At 44.5% G+C, this 24,779-nt stretch overlaps 1 protein-coding gene across 6 annotated transcripts in view; it reads right to left on the reverse strand.

Moving 5' to 3' along the window:
• LIMS2 (LIM zinc finger domain containing 2) overlaps positions 1 to 24,358 on the reverse strand; it is a 47,613-nt gene extending 23,255 nt beyond the window's left edge. The window contains exons 1-4 of one of the 6 annotated variants that reach the window (XM_075937441.1): positions 24,199 to 24,358; positions 4,198 to 4,255; positions 2,885 to 3,044; positions 107 to 173 (exon numbers count right to left, since the gene is read on the reverse strand). In XM_075937441.1, the coding sequence (XP_075793556.1) occupies positions 107 to 173; positions 2,885 to 3,044; positions 4,198 to 4,247 (277 nt within the window). In that variant the 5' untranslated portion in view covers positions 4,248 to 4,255; positions 24,199 to 24,358. Of the gene's footprint in view, positions 1 to 106; positions 174 to 2,884; positions 3,045 to 4,197; positions 4,256 to 15,684; positions 16,035 to 16,067; positions 16,820 to 23,845; positions 24,076 to 24,198 lie in introns of those variants that run through there. The other 5 variants (XM_075937442.1, XM_075937444.1, XM_006131009.4 and 2 more) reach the window with 5 other exon arrangements.
• Between the last annotated feature and the right edge of the window lie 421 nt (positions 24,359 to 24,779).

The following is a 24,779-nucleotide window of genomic DNA, read 5'->3' on the forward strand; positions in this document are numbered from 1 at the left end:
TACTTAGAGATCTGGGTTAAAATTTTCATCCCCAGGGATCCTCTACCCCATGACTTCTACTGAGGGAAGCGAAGAAGCTAAACAGTTTTGCATGCGGAGAGCTTACCGCATTGCCCGCAGCAGGGTGCAAACAGCATCTGGAAATCATGCTCACAATACTTTCGACCCTCAAACTGTTAACAAAACATAGGAAAGAAAGTCCATAGTGAATCACAAACTGCCCATTGTAAACATTCAAACTACTTTATTAGAGTTTGCAGATGGCAAATATGTAAAATTTTATCATTTCCATTTCCAATCCTCTCTTTGGTTGCTTGTTATTGCCTTGAAAAAATCCTTGGAAGGTGACTCTTTCCATACTTTGTCTCAGCCCCGTGGTGAATTTTCTTGGACAATGGAACCAAATCAATGCAGATCTGTTTACTTTGAGCAGAGGTGCAGGAGAAATCAAAACCAAAACCCACACAAAATCTATAATGAGCTTTTCTTATCCTTTTCTTCTGTGTTCACATACTCAAAAAGCCTCAAACTTGACATGACAGTTGTACTCATGGAAAAATTAAAAAGATCTTAGCAGACTTACATTTATATAGTTTTCAAATTGCTTGTTTGTACATATGCTATAGAAAATTTTACAGCTAGTTTTCAGACAAGGTCACTAAGGGTACATCTACACTGCACATTTATTTCAAAATAAACTATTCCGGAATAGTTACTCCAAAATAGCTTATTTCAAAATAGCACGTCTACACTGCAGGGAAGCCTCAAAATGAGTCTGAGTCAGGCTTCCCTAATGTAGACGTGCTATCTCGATTTAGAGCCCCAGGAGAAAGAACTTAGAATGGCCCTGGTGAAGGGCTATTTCAAAATAGCTATTTTGGAATAGGCGTTATTCCCTGTAGAATGAAGTTTTCAGATTTTGGAATAAACGGTCCATTATTTCGAAATTATGGGCATCCAAAAATGGGAAATTCAGAAGTGAAGATTCTGAGAAACATTGAGCCTTAGCTTCTGAAATAGGAGGATTTTTTTCTTTGGTGCACTACACAACCACAGAAATTGTACCCACATGACCATAAATAATTGCGGATGCAAAATTCTACCATTTAGGCATTTTTAAATACCTGTCCTAATTTGAACTTGCAAGTTAGGTATTTATCCATCACTATGGTAAGACTTATGCCTAAAACTTTATACAAACAAAACACAGGGACAATTTGAATTGAGTCAAACTGAAATCCATCTGAAAACTGGGCCCTGAAAGGAAGCTTTCAGGTCAAATGGCAAAAAAAATTAGACTTTATAAAACATGCCTTTTAATATATAGGATGTGCATGCAATGTGGTTAACATTGATACAGGAATCTTGTGTTATGGATTTCCCAACTTCTGCATGTGTTAGTCCTCTACCTTAATATGCTAATGTATGTTTTTAAATGTAGTTTTATATTCTAAATATATATTTTTCTGCTCCACTGCATCCTAATTTTGCTTAATTTATGTTTAGTCGGGATGAGAGATAAATGACTTTCTAACACAACTCTGGATCTGTCAATAAAGTCAGTAAAGCTTAGGATCAAAAGAAATCAACAAGATTAGGGAACTGAAATTCCATATCTCCTCAAAGTCTGCCCATAACCGGCCAGGCAGATTTCCCAATGAGGAAGACAGCAGTATATTTAAACACATGGCTTGTTTAGAGTGTGATCCTTTCAAAGTTAAGAGTCCCAGAAAAGCCTATGAGGTGTGAAAAAGCCTATGGGACTGCTAACAGCACAGGACCTGTTTGAGCTAATACGAAGCTGATTTCGTGAAGAAATCTGACTGGGCCCCTCACTGTGAAGACAAGATTCTGTGCATCATCTGCCCCATCAGCTTGAAAAAAAGAGCCAGAGCAAGAAAGCAGGAAAGGAATGAGTAACAAATTCAGATACAGAATATGTGTTTGTGCAGAACTGGAGGAGTAATTGGCCATGATCTCCTGATAACCTGAGGATGTATCTGAAATGTATCTGACCAGTCATATGACAACAGTAAAGATCAGGACAGATAAGGTGGGGCCCAGAATGTAGGGAGGTTGGGGGGCTTCTCCAGCAGTGCAGTGGATAAGGTACCCACCTTAGGAGCCAAAGGTCAAGGGCTCAAGCCCCACCCCCAACCAATGTGGACCTGGCACCCTTGGGACATAGAACAGATAAGGGAGGGCCCACCCTTCTCCCACACTGAACAAGCCATGTATTAAAATAAGGGAAATGGTAATATCCTACAACTTCAATGCTTCAGCCTAGAGCATCTTCCTTTTTTGCTAGGCTTCCTGCTCTGGTTTTAAAGAAATAGTTCTAGCATGCTCACACCAGCAAGGGTCACAAAATAGAAGGAGGCATCTCATGTCTGCAGGGGATTTCAGTTATCTCCACTGATCTCCCAATCAGCAAAGAGCATCTCACACTCTCATGCCATATATGTCTGAAGAAGTGGGTGTTCCACAAAAGCTCATGATACTATATATATTTCTTGCTAGCCTCCAAAGTGCTACAGGACTTCTCATTGTTCCCATGTCATATGGCTCTGGACCATGAACATTTCACCTGGACCTGATGAGGTAGCCCTTCACTCCAGTGGGTTTGGGACCCCTGCTGCTTCAGATTTAGCAGCAATGTCTGATGCAGCCTTCTGAAAGGGCTAGTTACACTGGGAAGGAAAAGACAGTGAGAAACACTGATACCAGCAAAGAACGGCACTGGAAGCTTTGCCCTGCCAGACCTGGAGTGCTCTCAGTTTATAGAGCTCGCTGAGAGCCACAGATGCTCCATATTTCCCAAGACTGGAATTGTAAAGGAGAAGTCACAAAACTTTCTATAGATTCATACAGGCAGTAACCTCACCTCATAGAAGAGTCCATCTGGGAACTGCCGGAAACACTGAGCACAGACAAAGCAGTTCTCATGATAGAGTTCCCCGTTGCTGTTCACAATCCTTTCGGAGGGATCAAAGCGAGCCTGGCAGCGCTCACACACGGCATTTGCGAGGGCATCAGACATATTACTGAGGAGGAAATAAAAGGTGAGTAGGAAGGGGGCAATGTTATGGCTATGAAATGAGCATGCATAGACCATGCTAGTACTATTACAGTCACCAACATTAGGAAGTTTCTTCTTGTTTTTCATCCCTTTTTACACGAATAAGTATGATTAAAATAATGCAGCATTCAAGGGAATGGAATCAAGTTATTAAGAATCAATGTCAGATGTATGTTTACATCCTACACAGACAGGACACATATTTACATCCCACACAATGTCAGATGGAGGTGACAGCAACGTAATTTGCAGAATGATATGATGGATTCATTTATCATGAACCTTTGACCACATTGCCTGCCCTCTGACAACAAATCCCCGTCACACCTATTTATTCCAAACACCCTCCATTAAAACACCAAACCAACAAAAACCTTGTAGAGGTTAGTCCTTTCCCCTTCACATGTATAACTGTCTTATCCCCTTTCAAAAAAACATCACACTTGCTTGAGGCCTACGATGGGAAAGCATGACTCCAGGTTTTCTATGTATTAAAATGTGATCACTTTAAAGTCATCTCTCTCATGTCCTTACAGGGCTAGAAATGGCAACTTTTAAAAATGGGGAAGAGAAGATTCCTAATTTCTTAATGGGACCAGCTTTCATTTAAAAACTGGAGCATCCCCAGAGTATCTGAAGTTAGTGTGGTTTTTATCTCTGTTAAGATGTTTTTGTTAATCCCTCTGAGCTCTGCATGGTTGGAGTGGTGGTAGCATTACAGGTTGATACATATGAAAAACAAACCCAATTAATATTTTAAGACACGTAAACATTTATAAAAGAGCCTTCATGACACAGTTGTTGTTTATACAGAGTACATGAAGGGGGTATAAAAGGGTTAATCAACACTTTCATATGACCTGCATAAATTTCTTCTTCCTTTGTTTTCACTTTGTTTGTAATATTAGTCTATCTTTACTTCATGCTATCCATAAAATAAAAGACTATGTCTTCCCTAAGGGGAAGGGTGAGTATCTGTGCTGTAATACACAGCTAGATTTCATCAGCACTATTCTGTTTTATCTTGTCTTCTGCAAAGAAAACAAGAAATCAATAAATGTATTTTAGTAGTAGCAACTTCTCCTTCCTGTCTCAGAGGTGCCGACAGAGTAACACACCTGGAAGACAGAAGACTGATTCTCCAATGCCTTGCATCTTGTATAGTCATTTACATTCCTGAAAAGTGAACATAAAATAATTGAAAAATGTATCGAACTAGAATTTCCCACTAAGGCTGTGTCTAGACTACATGCCTCTGTCGTCAGAGGCATGTAGATTAGACACACAGGCAAAGGCAAATGAAGCCGCGATTTAAATGATCGCGGCTTCATTTCAATTTACATGGCTGCCGCGCTGAGCCGACAAACAGCTGACCAGCTGTTTGTCCGCTCAGCGCGCTAGTCTGGACGCTCCCCTGCCGACATCAAAGCTTTTGTCGGCAGCCCCGTTATTCCTCGTGGGATGTGGTTTACCACATTTAAATTGTGGCTTCATTTGCCTTTGCCAAAACAACAAATCTACATGGCTCCGTTGACGGAGCCATGTAGTTTAGACGTACCCTAACAGTGGTGGAAACGCTTCACTTCCATTTTGCACAGGTACAAGCCAAAGGAGAACCATGACCACTGATTAATTAGATTAAATAGCAGTACTAATTTAGAGACATTACAATGTAATTTGTTTCCTCAGTGCAGAGCAAAAGGGCCATTACACTTAGAATCTCACCAGAATTATGAATAGGCAGGAAATCCTGTAACCTTTGGCCCACAGTTCATGATTTACAGAATCTCCAGACATTTCCCTAAGCTCTGCTGGGACAGCACAGGAACAGTCAGCCCAGGATGTTAGTGTTTGTAGCAACACAATCACAAGGCCAAGCAATTTGTTTCCCATCACAGTTTTGCTTCAACTAACGCACAGTCCAGGAAGGTTCATAATGGTAGGATTTTAATAAGCTCACCACTAAACACTTATTCAAATCAACCTGGAAAAAAGCAAAACAAACCACTTGGCCCGGAAGTTAAACAATAAAAACAGGCACAGTATTCTAAGTATAAAGCTGAGGAAAGAGTCTAGATGTGTGGGGGGAAATGACAGTTCCTATGACTAGAGAGAGAAAATGGGTGAGGTAATATCAAACCTGAAGAAGAGCGAGCGCTCTGTAGCTTGAAAGTTCACCCTTTTACCAACCAAAGTTGGTCCAATAAAAGATATTACTTTACCTCACCCACCTTGTCTCTCCAATGTCTTGGGCCCAACATGGCTACCAAAACACTCCAAGCTTTGAAGACTGTCAGAGATCCACATATGCTATAATACTCCCCATGTGCCCAATATGAAGCACAACAAAGCACGTTTCTAGTTTCCCTTGGTCACAAACTTTAGGTTATTAAAAATAACCCTGCTACTTACATTTCCCTTTTAAATTCATTTTAATTGCTGTTTCAGAAAGAGCATGGCTTCCTACCACCTTCCGTTGACATTGAGGTCTTATGACCTCAATACTGCAAGAACGGAACTGGCCAGCATAAAACAACTGTGTAATCTGCAGTCATATTCCTCAGGGTCGTCAGCTTTCTAATGGCATAAAACCAAACACTTTTGTCCAGCTCTTGTTCTGCCCTGCCCTTTCCATCCTCCTCCTCTTCCACTTTCCCTGGGCTGGGAGAGAGGGGTTGCACAACTGCAGCTAAGGATGCAATCTCTGGGGTGGGGCCAGGGATGAGAGATGTGGGAGGAGGCTCTGAGCTAGGCTGAGGGGTTTGGCATATTGGAGGGAGTGCTGACTCTGGGAGTGAGTTTGATGCGGGAGGAGGCTCAGATCTGGGGGTTGAGATACAGGGGGGGCATGAGGGCTCCAATTGGGGATGTGGGTTGTGGGGTGGGACCAGGAATGAGGCATTTGGGGTGTGGGAGGAGCTCTGGGCTAGGGTCAAGGGGGTTGGGGCATGGGAGGGGGTTCAGGGTGTTGGCAGCACTTACCTAAGGCAGCTCCCAGGAAATGGCTGGCTGGTCCCTGCAGCTCCTAGATGGGAGGAAGGGGGGGCTCCGCGCACTACTTGCTCCTGCAGGCACTACCACCACAACTCCCATGGGCTGTGGTTCCCAGCAGGGATGTTAAAATTAGATTAATCAACTAATCAAACAGGCAATGAGATTGAAACGCTGCATGAAGCTTGGGGCCAGTGGAGGACTCTGAGTTCCCCACTGGCCCCAGGCTCCATGTGGTGCTTCCGCTTTGAAATGTACAAGATCCCCAGCGGGAGCTGGAGTGGGGGGGACCATCTTTTAAACCAGCTCCCCCCACTACCCACTCCTCTTCCCCACCCTTGCTGCCTCTTTCTGATAGAGGCAGCAAGGGGTGGGGAAGCAACTAGTTGAGCAGTTGCTTACATCCCTAGTTCCCAGCCAACTGGAGCGGAAGAACCAGTTCTCAGAGGGGGACAGCAGGAGAAGTCTCTCTGGCCCTCACCCCACACCCTGTATGCCTACTAGCAGCAGGGTCCTGCCAGCCACTGCCTGAAAGCCACAGAGTTATGGCACATGGGGAGCCTGTCTTAGCTACATTGGGCTGCTGACTGGATTTTTAGGGTGCATCTACACTGCACCCTTAGCTCGAAATAAGCTACACAATTTGAGCTACGCAAGTTGCGTAGCTTATTTCGAGTGTATTTCGAAATAGCTTATTGCGTAATTCCAAAATGTCCCTTTAATCCTCATGGAACGAGGTTTACAGGGACGTCGGAATAGTGGGTCTGTTATTTCGAAAGATATTTCAAAATAACGGGTGCGCTGTCAAGACGCGGAAAAGCTATTTTGGGATACCAGAAGTATCCTGAAATAGCACCGTTGTGTAGGCATACCCTTAACGCCTAGTCAGCACCACCAGGATCCCTTTTCAACCAGACATTCCAGGTGAAAACCAGATACCTGGCTACTCTAATGTCTCCACACAGAGTAAAATCCTTGGAAAAAGCCAGCTGTAGTGGGATAATCCCTACTAAGAAATAACTATTTGTCATGAGAGGTTGTAGGAAATAGTCAGATGGCAGCATTGTCCAAAAAAAAAAAAAAGATAATTGAAATGTAGGGTCTAATCCTTGACTGACCCCCTCATTCCGTAAGACAAGTAAGGTTTGAGGGCTGCAGATGCAGGAACTTCTTTCGGTTAAAAAAAACGCCTCATAACCCTGTAGGAAATTAAGAGTAAAATGGTTTGTTCTTTTGTGTGGCTACATTATTGTCCTCAATCTCTGCATTAGCCTGAAATACAAGCTTGAAATGCAGCTCAGGATTTAACCTGCAGCTGTCAAAGAAATTCATTCAGCACACCTACTCTCAAAAATGAGAAAATGTCTAAAGCTATGGGATTGGATTTATGTTTATATACACAACACCCATTACTAGAGCCCTGCAAATCTGGGGATATCTGCTTTATATGGAGGCAGATATCTGCAGCTCATTTTTGCGACTACAGAGGCAGATACACATTTTTTATCTAGAACCTTGCAAATTTGCGCATATCCACGGGTGTCTGCATTCGCAAATGTGGATGTGGATATCTGCGGCTCATTTTTGCAGATGCAGATACAAATTTTGTATCTGTGTAGGGTTCTACCAAGGACTCCTACTGCAAAAGAGCAGCTGTGGACACCATCAAAACTCTCACCCTGTAAGGCCATTCCAAATGTCCCAACACTCCTGTTACAGCATTAGATTGCCAGAAGCAGCAAAGAGGGTAATTAGAAGCTACAACTGGTAATATAGTCCAAACACCTCTGGGAATTGGAGAGGAAAAAAAGTGAATAAAAGTAATTGAGATTAAAGAAACCGGCAAGAGGTCTGTGTGGAAGCCATAACCGGCTCATGAGTTGAAAAAATACAACTGGGCCAATAATCTGTTCCTTAAAGATAAAACACAAATAGGACCCAGTAATCTAGGGAAAAAAATGTTAAGTGTCTGTATGCAAAACTACATAGTACATACACATCAAAATACATAACACAGAATTTGATTGTTATTTCAAAAATAATGTCAGTTTTTATTTTTAAACTTTGCTTTGCTTTTATTAAATGTTCACTATTGTGCAAAATTATGGATTTTCAACTTTTATCAATTACAATTTTCACAATTGTGGAAATTATGGGGAGAAGTCAGACAATTATTTAAATTACAGTAAGAGTCAAAAAGTTAAAGCTTCATAACTATGCGAGCTGGGACAGTTGATTCCCAGCTCATGCCCAGTCCCCGCTACCCCCCTGCCTCCCGCGGAGCCAGCACTGGCTCCTGCTCCTCCCCTTAAGTGCTTATGCTTAACGGATAGTCAACTAGTCACTAACATCCCTATGACAAAGTAGAGAAAATTCACTGAATGCTGGTAAAAATTAGGGATGTGATTGGTGAACCGGTTGGTATCACCCTTAGTGGGTGACGCTTATTGGTTATGGTTAACTGGGGGCCAGCCTAGGCGCACCGAGGGCAGCAGTGCTCCTCCCACCCCCATTTAATCAGTTAATTGGTTAAACCTAACATTTAACTGGTGAACTAATAAAACGGGATTTCCATCCCTAGTAAAAATCCTTATAATTCCTACACAGAGAAAAAGGACACTCTCTGACATCTCTAACCTAGAAAATCTCATTTCAAGACAAACATCCACACCGATTACACACTCTCTCTGAACCAGTGAGAAGGAAAAGAAAAAAAGGATGTAACCAGGAAAATAAAACTACTAACAAAAGTACAAAAACATAGTTTTACATAACGCCAAACAAATATTCCTTCCGGAGATCATCTTAAAAGTTATCAGTTTTAAAGACTGCTAAACTATGTTTATGTTACAGAAAAACATTCACCCCTGTATGTAAAGGATCTCTGTTCCATTTTGGCAGCCCTGCCAGGGAAGAAATGAATGAGTAAAATGGCAAATGGAAAGATAAAGATCAGTTCTTAGAGCCCTCCTGCATTCCTAAAATAATTGTCCTAATGCAGAGAAGCTCAGCTGATTGAGTACACACACTCCAAAACCTACTCAATCTTCTCTTCTCTGCCCCACTCCAACCCTCTGGGAGACAATGAATTTGCTGCGCTGCTTGGTGAGTTCTCTTAGCTATTGAGGCCCCATCTGCACAACACTTATCATTAAGGGGGGACATGATAGCGGTTTTCAAATATCTAAAAGGGTGTCACAAGGAGGAAGGAGAAAATTTGTTCCTCTTGGTTTCTGAGGACAGGACAAGGAGTAATGGGCTTAAAGTGCAGCAGGGGAGGTTTAGATTGGACATTAGGAAAAAATTCCTAACTGTCAGGGTGGTCAAATATTGGAATAAATTGCCAAGGGAGGTGGTGGAATCTCCCTCTCTGGAGATATTTAAGAACAGGTTAGATAGACTTCTGTCAGGGATGGTGTAGACGGAGCTTGGTCCTGCCTTGAGGGTGGGGGGCTGGACTCGATGACATCTCGAGGTCCCTTCCAGTTCTATGATTCTATGATTAGATTCAGGGTACCTATTGATAACACGATTGTTCCCTGCCTCAATTACAAAGACAGTTGAAATCTGTAGGGGACATAAGTTCTTGAGCAGACAGTATATCACAGTTATGTTGTAACCTGGCCAGAAGACAATTATATTATAAACGAGTACCCAGATTTTATTGTATCTGTAGGTTGAGAAGGCCTGATAACAATAGATCTTGCATAACCATGAGCTGAGTTCTATACTTTAATTTCTAATCTTTTTTTCAGTTTTACTTAAAACATTTATTCCTTTGATCTAAAAAAAAAAATTTAGTCTCACTTAAATTTAAACAATATCACAACCACCACAAGATGTTAAAATACAATTATTTTCACAGAGTGCAACCTCCAACCAGAAAAGCTACATTTATTCCATGCAATTCACTAATTTACTGTGTCCTACACAAATATCAAACACAGATGTCCCTACTGTTTAATAATAAGCTTGTATCACAAAGACAGGAAAGACAAAACAAAGTAATGTCAAAACATCCTGAACTTCCAGCACTGTGGCAGACAACTGTCTGGCACAACAATGAGAGATCAGAGCAGTCCATGAGCATCAGGAAGTTACTCACCTTGGTGCAGTAACGACAGTTCCTTGAGACGTGTGTCCCCGTGGGTGCTCCACTGTTGCTGTCGGATTGTCCCGGCACCGATGTGTGGCGCCGGGACGACCCAACACCAACAGTGGAGCACTCACAGGGACACTACTCAAAGAAGAATGAATTTTCCAGTCCTTCACCAGTTGGCATCATAACTTGTACTGATTCAGTTTTTCAAATGCAGACATTTCACGGAAGTATCATGTTATGTGCCACTCTACTTAGGGATGTTAAAATGTGTTTACTTTTGTAAATGTGTAACTGCTGAAATTTACAGTGGTTATATGTTTACACACCGGGGGCTGAGCAAGCGAAAAATCAGTTACAGCATCTCTGACCACACAACCAGTTTTATTTCTCTACTTTAGAACACCCCTGCAATGTAATTAGTGTTATGACATAGATCTCAAAGCAACAGGGTACACAAGAGGCATGGCTCTGCTACAAATCAAAGAGAGATTTCCATCACAAAACAGCACATTGCAGAAACTGACTGTTTTGAAATTATGACTAGTAGATTTTATTTTATTGGGGGGAGAGGCAACAAGAATCACAGAACAAAACATTGGTGTACTGTCATAGAACAAAACATTTTGCTTCACATCAATCATTTCCCACCACTAAAGATGGATGCACTCACTTTCGTGGTGAAGAAAGTTTATCTTCACCATCTCTGCACATGTCTGAAAAGTCACTTTAACTTACTGATGTGTGAAAGGAAGGGATTGAGGCCTACCCAGAATATGTCAAATGAACACCAGTTTAATTGTAAGTGTAAAGGAAAGGCAGCATTGTGAGATACAGGAGATGTAAAATAAAAACAAAATTTGATTGGATGACCAACAATAACCCCGCTTTTAGGGAAGTAAGTAACTCAGACAGCAGTATGCAACAAAGTGCTGATTACCCCAAATGGAGCAGATGAAAGTTTTTGTAAGGGCAGAATGAGACAACAAAAATCTAACGTCGGCAATTGTCAGGCAAGTGGAGGAGTACCAAAATACTGAAACAGGGTATATAAGGTTGGATGGAACAGACCAAGAGTGGACGGGTTGCGAATCCAAAAAGCTAGGTCTGATTAACCAGAGCTCCCTCCCCAGCGCTGAATCTCGCTGCTGCACATAAACTCTGAAAGGGGAACAATACCGGTCGTAAGTTGCAACAAAAAATCCAAAAAGGAAAAACATAAAGAAAAGAATATCTCCTGAATCTAAGCAATGCTTCTATCTTTCTTAATGTGAGTATTATATATTTGTTAACTCCATAAATTGTTTAAAGGTAAATCAGGAGGGTATATCTGTAGGAGAAGTTATTATTTCTTGTTTTTTTTTAACTGTACTGTTTTTCTACTTTTTCTTTGTATATTCTATTGTCTTAAAAGAATCAAAAATAGTGAATTGATTTACATGAAAAATTAATTATAAAGTAAATAGAAAAAATAAAAAATCTTTGTTTGACCCTAAAAAGAAGTATTCCTCTGTCTGTGGTTTCAAATCCTTTAAAGAACCAAACGCGGTTACCGAAATGATGGACTTAAAGTGTTGAAAGAAAGCGTGAGAAAGAGATGACAGTGATGGATGCTATAAGAACCTGGAGAGAGAGAGGCACCTCCCATACACTAGAGAATTTTACCCTTCCCCTCAAAATCCGCCCTGGTTTTGCTCCACCAGAGATAGCCATTATGCAAAGCTCTGGAAGGGTCCACACTGACACCATCATGCCAGTTAAAGCTGTAAGGCAGGGGTCTCCAACCTTTTTAAGCATGAGGTCACTTTTTGAATTGAAGTGCAATCTAGGATCTACCTCAGACCCAAATACCCTTCTCTGAGGCCCCGCCCCTGCTCACTCCATCCTCCTCCTTCCCCCATCTTCCCTCCCTTTCACCAGGCAGGGGCAGAGCTCTGGTCTTGGGTTAAGGGATCTGGGGTGTGCGAGGGGCTCTGAGCTGAGCCTGGGGCAGGGAGTTGGGGTGCAGGAGAGGTTTCAGGGTACAGGCTCTGTAAGGGAGTTTGGGTCCACGGGGCTCAGGGCTGGGGCAGGGGTTCGGGATTCTGGCTCCAGCTGGACCTTACTTACCTGAGGGGACTTCTGGGTGGGGGTGCAGTGGGGCTAAGGCAGGCTCACCCCTGCCCTGGCCCTGCACCACTCCCAAAAGCAGCCAGCAAACTCCCTCCATCCCAAGTCCCATGCCCCCCATCCCTTCTGTGGAGATAGGATACAGGATGGGAGGGGGGGCACCCTGACATCAGCTCCCCCTTCTCCCTCCCCTGCCCTGCACAACAAGCAGGGGCAGCTCCAAGGCAAAGGGCAGGAGATGTGCCGCCGTGTGGGGAGGGGCAGGTGAAGTGCTGGCAGTCCTGCCAAGCCCGTCAGGATCCCCTGCCAGAGGCTCCGAGATATACTGGTAGATCCCGATCGACTGCTTGGTGACCACTGTTGTAAGGCAATAAAAAAGCAGCAAAGTACTGCCTAGATTGAGACTCATATTAACAGAACAGAACAAAGAAAATAAGGGGAAATATCTCCCTACTAAAAATCTCCCAGCTCCCCATAACATTATTCTCCATTTATCTGACATTACGCCAACATGGTAACCAACACAAGTATCCTTCCCCTGTATAATTACTTTTCTTTTTTGCTTGCATGGGTTCTTCATACAGCAACTAGAGAGAACAAAACAGACTGATTTAAACTCTCTCCTTTAAAAAACAAACATGACTAGGTTCTGAGTAGGGTGATCAACAGTCCTGATATTTGGTGCTTTTTCTTATATAGGCGCATATTGCCCCCCTACCCCCCACCCTCTGTCCCAATTTTTCTCACTTGCTATCTGGTCACTCTAGCTTCAAGTTAACTGTGCTTCTTTTAGCATACCTGGCCCTTTCCCCTCCCTTCTGGGCCTAGCACCCAAATGGAACTGCACACATGTTGTTATCCCTTCCTTTAAACCAGGGATACATGTTCAGTCTCACTCCATGACCTCTCATCCTCACTCCAATGGATAAAAAGCAAAGCAAGGTGTTCAGTGCAGTTCACAGCCAGATCATGATAAAAAGGCAGTGCAGGATCTTTTGTTATCTCTTTGTCTGCCTGCTACAGCTGTTAATCGCGTGGGAGGTTCAAGAAATGAAAATTCCACTCCTCCATCACACATTCCAGCAGGGTTCAGAGAACGCAATGTCTGCATGATTATCCCACAGGAGAAATGCCGCCACACAGCTGTTTAAGTGACATACTACAGGGATGGCTGTGTCCTACATTCCACACAAGGGATCCTGTGCACATGTAGCAGGTACTCAATATTGCATCCCATCTCAACATAGTAATATGCTTGGTAAATTTCCAGAAAGGGCACTAATTTACAGTATTCCCCTCAAACCAGCGCAATGTCTTTTCGGTCATCTTAAATAAACTTCATTTAACAGAGTGTATTTCTCATTTTCTATCACATATAACTAAAATACCGTGTTAAGGTTCGCAAGGATCCACCATTCTTCCTGTTTCCACTTGGTCCTCTAATGTACATGCACTCAAATATTTTGAAAGGACCTAAAATGATCATACCAGTGCTCAGTTAGGAGATTCTATCACATATATGAAAAAAGTCATGCCTACACATACATACCTGTCGTTCACCATCATCAACTGATATCAACACAGCCTTAGGACTTACATCATTTGCCTGAAGAGGGAGCACTAATTAGTGGGGCTTTTTATATTCTAGGCGAAAGGAAATCACAAAAAGTATCCTTCAAAAGTGAATTCTCAGCTGAAAAAAAACCTTACAAAATGAGGCCATTTAGAGCCCAAAAAGTAATTTTCCCCAACAGATTATAATCTCTTCTCGAGTATCCCCATAGATCTCAAATGCTGGATTGAAACATAAGAGGCAGAAAAGTCCTAAACCATAGTTGGCTTCAGAGATCAAAAACAATGTTGTGAACGGCACCCAAAAGGCAACTAGAAATGACAAGGTTGGACCTCCCTGGTCTGGCACTGAATGAGAGAATTTGGGGGATCAGGGGAGGTCTTCTGCCACCAGCCCCTAAGTCCTCAGGGCTGACAGCTTGCTACCACCCCAGCTGTCCCCCTGCCTCTGCCTCCTCACCCTCCCAACCCACTGCCAGCCTAGGTGGGGCTGCTGCAGGCTCCAGCCATTACCCCGTGCTGCCATGGGCTGCTGGAGACTCCAGCTCCGGCCCCACTGCTATTGGTTTCTGGGGACTCTGACCCTGGCCCTGCTTGCCACGAGCTGCTGAGGGCTCCAGCTCCAGTCCCATTGTTGCGAGCTTCCAGGGACTCTGGCCCCAGACTGCACTGCCACAAGCTGGTGAGGGCTCTGGCTCTAGCCCCTTTGCTGCGAGCTTCCAGGCACTGCAGCTCCAGCCCACCTTCTGGGAGCTGCCACTGAGCTCTGGCCCCCACTTGTCACCAGCTGCTGGGGGCCCCAGCCCCAGCCCTAACCAGGCTGCTGGTCCTAATGCCATTAGGCTCCCAGGCAATCTGGTCCAGCAGCATCCTGATGCTGCTGGACCAGAGAGTGCCAGTTTTTGGAGGTGTAACCTGTAGTACAGACTATAAATCATAAGTATCCATGTGAGAGCTACCACTCAGCAAGCATGCACACTGCATACTCTTCAGAAAGAATAGCGCACAAGGACAATCACCTACAGAACACACTGTAGTAATCTAGTCTAGCACTGGCAAAAGAATGGATACTAATCAAAGTTCCTCAATTGCAAACCTTATTTATAAATGGTAAACATACCTCACGCCCTTCATCTAACTTGCTATCAGCTCCTGACACTCGCTACACGTGTCTGTCTGGAGCTTCGGAGACCAAGCTTTCAGTCACGTTCCATTCTTGAAAGACAATGGAAAAGATGAGAGACCAAAGTGTCTGGGTCCAAATGTAATCAAAACCTGTAATACTTCAAATGGCCTTTCACTAAACCAGTGGCCCTCAACCTTTCCAGGTAACTACACCCATTCAGGAATCTGATCTGTCTTGAATACCCCAAGTTTCACCTCACTTTAAAACTACTTGCTTACGAAATCAGAAATAAAAATATTGAAGTGTTACAGCACACTATTCCTGAAAAAATGCTTGCTTTAGTTTTTCTATATAAATACTATATAATTCTAAAATAAATTAATTGGAATATTGTACTTACATTTCAGTGTATAGTATACAGTGCAGTTTACACAGGTCATTGTATGAAAATTTAGTTTGCACTGACTTTGCTAGAGCTTTTAACATTGGCCTATTGTAAAACTAGGCAAATACCTGGATGAGTTGCTGTATCCCCTGGAAGACTGCTGAGTACTCCTAGGAATACATGTAACCTTGATGAGAACCGCTGACTAAATTTCTCTAGCCATAATCCCTGCAATTTACACTTATGTACTGTATTTAACTGTAACTTTGTTACTAAGTTATATTATGAAAATATATTAACAAGCAAAATGATGATTTTCTTACCCTTTCTAGCTTCAATTCACATTCGCTTTTATTTTCTACCATAGGACCTTTTCAGTATTTAAAATGACTTAGCATTTTACAGTAGGTCCTTGTTCTCGCACAGTGCCTTCAGCCCTCACTAATAGCAAGAAAGACCAGAAGCACTGTTGAGTCTGAAGATCCTTGTATGGTGCTCCAAATGGGAAGGGTTCGCCATTGCTGCTTTCCTGTTATTGTTACAAACTGAAAGCCTCTGAGCCAGGGAACCCTTTTTCTTCAAAACTGTCCGGAAATAAAAATACACTAATCGGAGCCTGTCTGTAGACATCGCCTGCTTCAAAAGAAGTGTATGGAGCCTTATGAAACATTCCAATAATCCCATTTCCTTTGTCTCAGAGACCTACCCAGGTATCCCAGCTGTTGCCTGTGTCTCGTCTTTCAGGAGTGACCCTGTGCCACTCAGCCGATCCTGCCGGCGTTGGTAAAGCTTAGAAGATGCCAGCCCCCGAAGTCTCATGCCAGCCATAGTACCCAATGCCACTGAAGGGGAGTGCAGAAAGACAACTGGAGAGAACAAAAGCACTGAAAATTCAGTGAGTCACTTTCCTTCTGGGAGTTTCGTTTAGTTCTCAAAAGTGCTAAATCAAGACAAGTAGACTGCTGCTGCTTCTTACACATTATCCACCATGCTCTTACAAGTCGAACAAATCAGATTTTCTTTCTTTCCTGTATCCCACTGGTATGACCCTACTGAAGGCAGTGGGTAGGAGCAGCATCAGAGATTAATTCTGTGTCAGATTTGCACACTGAATCTACAACTGCTCCATTTTCCAAGACATGAATTTAAAAATCTCATTCTTCAAGTAACTCATCCACTTAAACCAATAAAGCTTCTCAATCAAACCAGAAAAGAAACACAGAAGAAATGCAAACGAGGTCAGTGATCTCCAAGCAAACAACTCTGTCCTTTACTGCAGGCTATCATCAGATCCCGGCTACTCTAGTCCCCTGCGAGAGCATGCATTACACAATATGAGGAAGGGTGTTGCAATCAGCAGAACCCTTCACTCCAGGTGTATAACGCATCCCCCCAACAGTGAAAGCATGAAGATTCTTGCTCTCCAGATAAACTCCAGTCTCCAAAAGTTGCATGCTGTGTAAGATCAGGAAGTTGAGAAAAGGAACATACTTGACATTCCAGCCTCCAGAGCACTGGCTCTGCTAGTAACTGTGCAGGGTTTCAGCCAGGCGCCCACCCTTTGCATGGCTCCTGCCTCCCACCCCCTAAAGGAAGAGAGGATCACATTACATAAATGGGTCTTGAAAAAAAATCTGAAACAATAAAAGTCGATTCCTTAAAGGAACTGAGTAGAGGATGGCAGGCACGTCCAGGCCAGAATATCATCCCATCAGAAGTAGCACAGTCCAAGAAAATCAATCCAACGGCCATTGTAATCCTTGGCTATTTATTTTACAATAAATTATGCAGGCAAAAATGGGATTTTCAAGGCAGTAATGAGAGATTAAGTAAGTCATATTTACAACCTGGAAAACTTTAGAAATAATACAACGAGCGGAATGATTTGCACAACTGTTTAACAGGGTATGACCAACAATGGTCCTTTCTGATATTAAAACAGATGAGGGAAGTACAGGTTGCACCTCCCAAAACCGGAATTCTCTAGTCCGACAACATGGACCCTGGATGTTCCTGGATCAGAGAATCCCGGTAGCCCAGTGGCAGGAGGGCAATCAGGAGAGGCTGGGCTGAAGCAATGGGAGGGGGTAGAGGCTGAGGCTGGCATCAGCCCCCAGCAGTGAGGCTGGAGCTGGCAGCAGCCCCCAGAAGCCCACAGCACTGGGGCTGGGTCATGGCATCCCTCAGCAGCGCAGGATCGGTCTGAAGCCCTGGACAGCCTGTGGAAGGGGTCAGAGACTGTGGGCTGCTATGGAACAGGAGCCCGAGCCTTTGGCAGCCCATGGCAGTGGGACGGGGGCTGGCGGCAGCCCCAGAAGCCCGCCACAGCATGGGGTTGGAGCCCTGGACAGACTGTGAAAGCAGGGCCAGAGTCCATGGGCTGCTGTGGGGCTGGGACCAGAGACTGAGCCCTCGGCAGCCCCTGGCAGCCCAACCAAGGCCAGAGCCAGTCTGTGGCAGCGCGGGGCCAGAGCCTATGACAGCCCGCAGCAGTGCGAGCTGCTGGAGCACAGCAGGCAGTCCCGCCTGGGAAGAGGCAGTGGGGCCAGCAACCTAGCAGGCAGCCCAGCAGGGGCTGGCAGTAGTCCACCCGCTCCCCTCCGCCCCACCACTAGGAGCTGGCGGCTGGGGGCAGTGGCAGGGAACATTCTATAGTCCAGCAAATTCCCTAGTTCAAGACCGGTCAGATCCCCAGTGTGCCGGATAAGAGCTGTCCAACCTGTAGTTTATACTAGGGACGTCATAGTGTAGTCGATTAACTGATAAGCAAAAGCTTATAGGTTAATGCTATAGACTCCATGCATTTCCCTCCCTCGCCCCCAGCCAGTACATTTTTTAGCAGGCTGGCCAGCAGTCCGGCTCACTCCTGACTTGCGACAGGTCTGGGTCCTACCCCACTGCAGCTTTGCATTTAAAGTGTATTAGGAGCTGGGCAGACAGGCAGCCTCTGTCCTGGCTCGCGCTGGGTCTGGGACCTACCCCCGCTGTGGATCTACATTTGAAGTGTATTAGGAGCTACATAGGCAGGCAGCCAAGCTCATTTTTGGCTCGCACCAGGTCGGGAAGCTCAGACGTCCCCAGAACAGGGGCTGCTGCCACCCCGTGCTGCTGCCTGTTTATCACTGGGCGACAGGCAGCCAGTCTGCAAGGGGAGCTTGGCTCCTCAGGAGTGAGACCGAAGCGCACTGGCTGCCAGCCCCACCCCTGGGGACTAGAGAATAGTCAACTAACTGATAAGAATTCATGAGGTTACTCGATTATTCAATTAAGCGATATTTAACATCCCTGGTTTATACTAGAATCTAAGGGTGTGTCTAGACTACCTAGTTTTGTCGACAAAAGTCCACTTTTGTCGACAAAACAATACCAGCGTCTACACTACCGCGGAGTTCTGTCGACATAACGTCGACAGAACTCCGCGGTTTTGTCGACGCTGGTATACCTCATTTTACGAGGCATAACACTTTCTGTCGACAGAACTCTGTCGACAGAAGGTGTTATTGCCTGTAACACTGCGTCCAGACTACGGAGTTCTGTCGACAAAGCGGCTTGCTTTGTCGACAGAACTCCATGTGTCTGGACGCAAATTGTCGACGGAAGTTTTGTCGACAGTATCTGTCGACAAAACTTCCGTCGACAAAACGCGGTAGTCTAGACGTACCCTAAGTTAGCCAGCAGAGATGAAGAAAATCATAGTTTCAATGAGAAAGCAGCAGCAGCCTCATCTTCAGTTCCTCCTACCTTTCAACAAGGGCTTCAAACTGTGTGCACCACAAGGTGATCTGCACAGAGGCTTTTTCACTTGCCCTTGTGCTTTTTTTATATCATTTTACTTCTCTACAGTGTATAATGAGTACCTGATTTTTTATTCAAAATGGAGTTTTCTGCTTGCTTTTAACTTCAGAAATATCAGGTATGACAGATCTGATCTTCCCAGGTATTGCTGAAGCATCTCCTAGGAATGTCTTAGAAGATGTACATAGTTAAGGGTAGGGTTGCCAGGTGTCCAGTTTTGAACCAGACAGTCCAGTATTTGAGTTTTCTGTTCGGGAAACAAATTGAGAAAATATTAATGTCCGGTATTTTCTAAATAAGATGTAATGTTGATTGTGATGTAATGTCAAGTGTGTCCGGTATTTTTGTTGAAACCATTTGGTAACCCTAGTTAAGGGTGTTCAACTTTACCTGGGAGTGAACATGTCAAATAATTAACAAGTGTGTTCTTTCTTTCAAAATGTTAAAACTCAATGTTAAGACTAATTAACGTGTTTTAGAACAGTCTGACTAAAAGTCCCTTTCCCTCTCAAATACTCAGCTTTCACGCTCTCTGCTTTTATAATGTCGCTATTTCACTAGCTTGCCAGTCATCACAGTCTTTCACACTTAGACAGAACTAAACCTCTAATGTAGAAAACAAATGGAGGGGGAGGATAAACCCTTCAGAATTGACCAAACTGATTTACATTTTTTTTTAAAGTTTTTGGGATTTCTTTGAACATCACAGGCCAAAAATGGCTCCAGCCGAGATCTCCCAAATACCCACATCTGTAGATCACTTTCAAGAAACAGGACTGATGCCAAAACCTTATTAACAAATCACTTTCTGAGACTAAACCAAAGCAAATACTGTGCCACACTGCTCTTAGGCACAGATGAGTAGCTACCAAGGGAAACAGCTCAATGACTGATCCATAAATCTCTAAAGACTTTCCAGTGAGTTAAAACTGACTCAGCTAGCCTCAGAGGACAGCTTTAGATTGAAAGATAAAAATAAAATGCATTTTTTTAAAGCCAGACCAAGAGTGATTGTTCATGATTCAGACAAAGTCCGCATTATTGCTCTTGTTTGCAGTCACAACTCTTGTTGTAATTAAAGCTTGCTCAACACTACCAACGTATGTCAGCATAACTATGTCGCTCAGGGGTATGGGAAAAAAAATCTGTACTTTTGAGTAATGTAGTTATACTGATATAACCCCTAGTATAGATTTGATGTGTCAACATGGGGGCTTCCTACACCAATGGGAGCAGCGTTTCCATCTGCATAGGTAATATGTTCACTATGTGCTACAGAGCATGGCTGTGGCTCTGTAAGAGTAGCTAAGCACTCACACTACCCATCTTCCCCACCACACTCTAACTCATTTTACTTGCAATTACATCACAAAGAGAAAGAGAATCACATGCACAGTAATAGCTCCCTTTTCTTGTTAATTAAATAGCCTGTGGACAGAAGCTGGCTTACTAAAATACTTTCATGGAAAGTAATATACTCCCTGCTTCTTATCCTAACTGGATTAGGAAGAATGAATGAGCATATCTGTAAGTACAGCTGTTCTTCTTTGTGTTGACTGCAGGAAGTACAGAGGAGTATCCAAATCCCAATAGGGCCCAAGTAAAATGATGACAAAGATATTTACTCATACCGATTACAGTAATAACACAGAAGCATGCACTAAGCACCTTTTCTTAGAACCTATTTGCAGTTGAAAAAATGTGTACTTTTTCTTTATTGATGCCATTTCAATGACAAAAGCTAAAACTATAACTAGAACACAGGTGTTTTTACCTATATGTTTTCTAACCTAAAGCTGCAGCGCTAGAAACAAGAGACAAATCTATTTTCTAGTCTGTTTACTTTGTGTGTTTGACATTACTTTGTTTATTGTCAGTTTCACTGTTTCTTATTTTGTGGGAGTGTTTCACTGTTTCTCTTTCACACAGCATCCAGGAAGGAAAAAAATAATAAAAGAAGGAAAAGCGATTGAGACACGATAAAAATTGTAGGGGATAAGTGGCAAGCACAGTACCTGAGGCCATTTGGAAATGGATTAGATTTCCTGTATATGATGTCTCTTCAAGGACAACCTTCATCAGACAGATGGTATTCTTTGCTTTTGCTAGACCTTTCAGAAATTGCTTTAGACACTTCAGTATATTGTATACGTGCATACCAGGGATGTTAAAAATCATTTAATATGGTAAGCGAGTAACTGCTAAAAATCTTAGCAGTTACAGTTACATGCACTGCAGACTCTACAGTATAAAGCCCCTGCTGGCCCAGCTCCCGGGGAGGCGGCTTCACTGCCAGTGGAGCCTGCAATCCTTGCCCACCTGACTCCTGGAGAGGAGGCTTTGCTGCCCCGGCACAGCAAAGCCGCCTCCCTGGGAGCTAGATATCATTACCCGATAAGCATCAGTTTATCAGTTAAACGGTTAATCGAGTAAACTCCAACATCCCTAGTACATGCATAGCATATTTCATCTAAGATTCTCAAATTGCTTTACAAGTTTTAATTATGAGATTTCATGTTACTTAAACCAAGCTATCAAGAAAATAGACGTCTCCACTCTCTCTCTTTTGAGGTATCTTGGGATGTTTCTTATAACAATAACTAGTATTTTCAGTCAGAGGCAATTTTTAAATTGATGTTATCCTTTTAATCTTCACATTGTCCGCAAACTGGAATTTGTGAACAATTCTGGCTGTCACTGATTAACTAAATGTGCTGAGGTTTAGTAAACTATAAAATGATAGGACAACTCATAATTATACTCATTTTACAGATTAGCAAACCAATACAATGAGAAGTGTAGTCATTTAGTTAAATAGTAGCAGTCAAGATTATTATTCACATATTCCAATTTACCACAGTTATCTTTTTTCTCTCATGACCCCCAAATCCCAAAATCTTTTGCATTCTGTTTCAGCAGACTCCTCCACACTGCACTGTAATAAATCATAAATGTAATATTTGAAAATGCATTGCTCAATATACAACAAAAACAGTTATTTACATTTGATACTTTTACATTACAAACCATTTTTTATTATTTATTGAATGTATTATTAATAAGTAATAATAATAATATTGAATGTATTATTAAAACATGGTAAGAGCTGCAATTATAAACCAGGACTCTACTGTACTAGGCACTGTACAAACAGAGACCATCCCTGCTCCCAAAGAGTATGCAATTTAAGTGTAATGTATTCATTCTTACTGCAATTTTAATTAATTGGACATTTTCCCCAGAGTATTCTTTACTAATAGGATAATTAAATAAACCTAATTACTGGAGCTAATTATATTCAGAAAGTTATTTTCATCACTACAAGGGCAGAACTATTATTAAAATGCAAATTCAGTTACTATTCTTTTCCCTCCGCCATGCTTTCTTTTCTATCTGTCTTAGGTACTGATATTAGGGATGTGAAAGTGCAACCATGTACACAGTTAACAAATAAGTCTGAGCTCAGCAGTTAACCTTCACAACTACACACAGGCTCCCCACAGGCACCAGCTTAGCTCACCCCACATGTAACCATGTAACCACTGAAAATTACAGTGGTTACACAGGTAATTAATTAAAAGCCTTTTTAACATCCTTGGAGCTGGTGGCCATAGATCAGCAGCTGCTGGATGGGAGGTAGGAGAGGAAACTACTATAAATACAAACACTGACAATTCATGATAGGGGGCTGAGGGGCCATTTGTCCCTCCCCCAATGCTGTTGGCTGGAGGGGCAAGGGGCCAGAGTGTCTAATTAGTGGCCCAGTGGGATTAGCGGGGGGCCTGGTGCCCATAGCATGAGTCTGCTCCCCATACTCTCTGGCAGTGGCAACTGGAACAACACCACTCCACTCTCCCCATTGCAGGCCAGTAACACTCATGAGAGTGGGGCGAGATGACACTGCACTCACCGGCGGGAAGTGCAGCAACATTACAGGGGCATGTATACTCTGGAATGTTCCACGAAGCCTTATGTTTATGTCACAGCATAGCACTGAAAACAACACTAATGCCTTAAAAGGCAGGGCTCTGATTATGTACAAGAGAATGGCACCAAAGGGTTTAATTAATTTATTACCATGATCACTAGATTTGGCAAACTGGATTGGTTTGGCTGGGCCACCTAGAATCCCGCCAGTAACCCAAAAAAGAAACTCACATCCTTTTTTCAAATAGCCCAAGATCCCTTTTCTTGGCCCTAACCTTGAACGATCCTTGCTTCGTGGGAACAGGGTTTAAACATCACACACAATCAGCATGGCTCATAGTCTAAATTCTTCCTAGATTTACCTCCTCTTTCCCCGACCCTATTCAAGACGTGGACAGATGCTCAGGAAGGACCAAAGGTTTAACCGATTAACTGGGATTTTACATCCCTAGTTGGGAAGCTGGTTCTCATCTCTTACACTAGCACAGATTTCCACTAACTCCTCTGACTGGGTTTTAAATTATTCCCGGTACAGACTAACTCAGCTCCCCTCTGAAGCTTTTCCACGGAGCCTGCTGCTTGTGTGGCCCTGGTGAAGGCAGAGGGCAGAAGGGAGAGGCTCCTTCTGTCAGATCTGCCCGCAGGTCACCTCGCCCCCGCCCCGGGCCGGCGGCCCCAGACTCCAGCAGAAGGGAGTCAGACCGAGCACCTCACTGGCGGGAGGTGACCCGTGTGTTGAAATAAGTAACCCCGGGGACTCACAGCTGAGGGACGCGCCTGCAGCGGCCAGAGCCGCACCCGGGACTCGAACCTGGCCCGGGCACTTCCACACACCGACCGGCCCCACGACACCACACGGGGCGGCCTCCAGCCGGCCAGGCTCTGGGCTCCTCCAGCCCCTCGGCGGTGCGCAGCGCTGCCCGGGTCCCCCCGGCAGGGACACAGCCCCGCTCGCGTTTCCACGGGTGTCGCGGCGCGGCTACTTCGGAGCGCGCCTGAGGGCAGGGCCGGCGCGGCGAGCCAGGGCGCCCTGTCCCGCCCGCCCCGGCCCGGCCGAGCCCCGCACGCTGCCCCTGGGGACCCCATCCCGGGGGGCGCGGCCCGCTCTCCGTTACCTGCCCGTCATGGCGGCCCCTGGCCCGGCCGCCGGACCCAGCGCCTGCCCCTGTCACCGGCCGGAGGAGCGAGAGCCGGCGGCCAGCCCTGCAGAAACCCCGCCCCGCCCGGCGGCGGCCTCCCTCGGCCCCTCCTGGAGCCCCCCGTGGGCGGGAGCCGCCCCGCTGGCTCCGGGCAGCCCCGCCGGCCCCGCACATACATTTCCTAGAAAGGGAATGAAACGAGAAATGAGGAGACGGCGGGGGCTGAGCCCGCCTCCGGGGAGAAGGGGAGGCGCCCCCAGGACCAGCCCACCCCCAGGATAAAGAGCTTCCCCGGGGAACATCCCTCCAGGAGCCAGCTCAATCCCCCGGGGAGACGCCCCCCAGGAATCAGCACCCCGCCCCAAGGCACCCCTCGGGAACCAGCCACCCCAAGGAGCAACTCAAGTGAAGATTTGCCCCCAGTCACCCCAGGAATCAAACCCCCTCCTATGGCAGGCGCATCTCCAGGCTCAACCCCTCTCCCCATGGGGGAAGAATCTGGAACACAAACCCACAGCACGTCCCAGAGATCAAACTGCTTCCCCCCCCCCAGCACA

The sequence above is a fragment of the Pelodiscus sinensis genome, chromosome 10 (genome assembly GCF_049634645.1).
Source record: "Pelodiscus sinensis isolate JC-2024 chromosome 10, ASM4963464v1, whole genome shotgun sequence".
Lineage (NCBI taxonomy): Eukaryota > Metazoa > Chordata > Testudines > Trionychidae > Pelodiscus > Pelodiscus sinensis.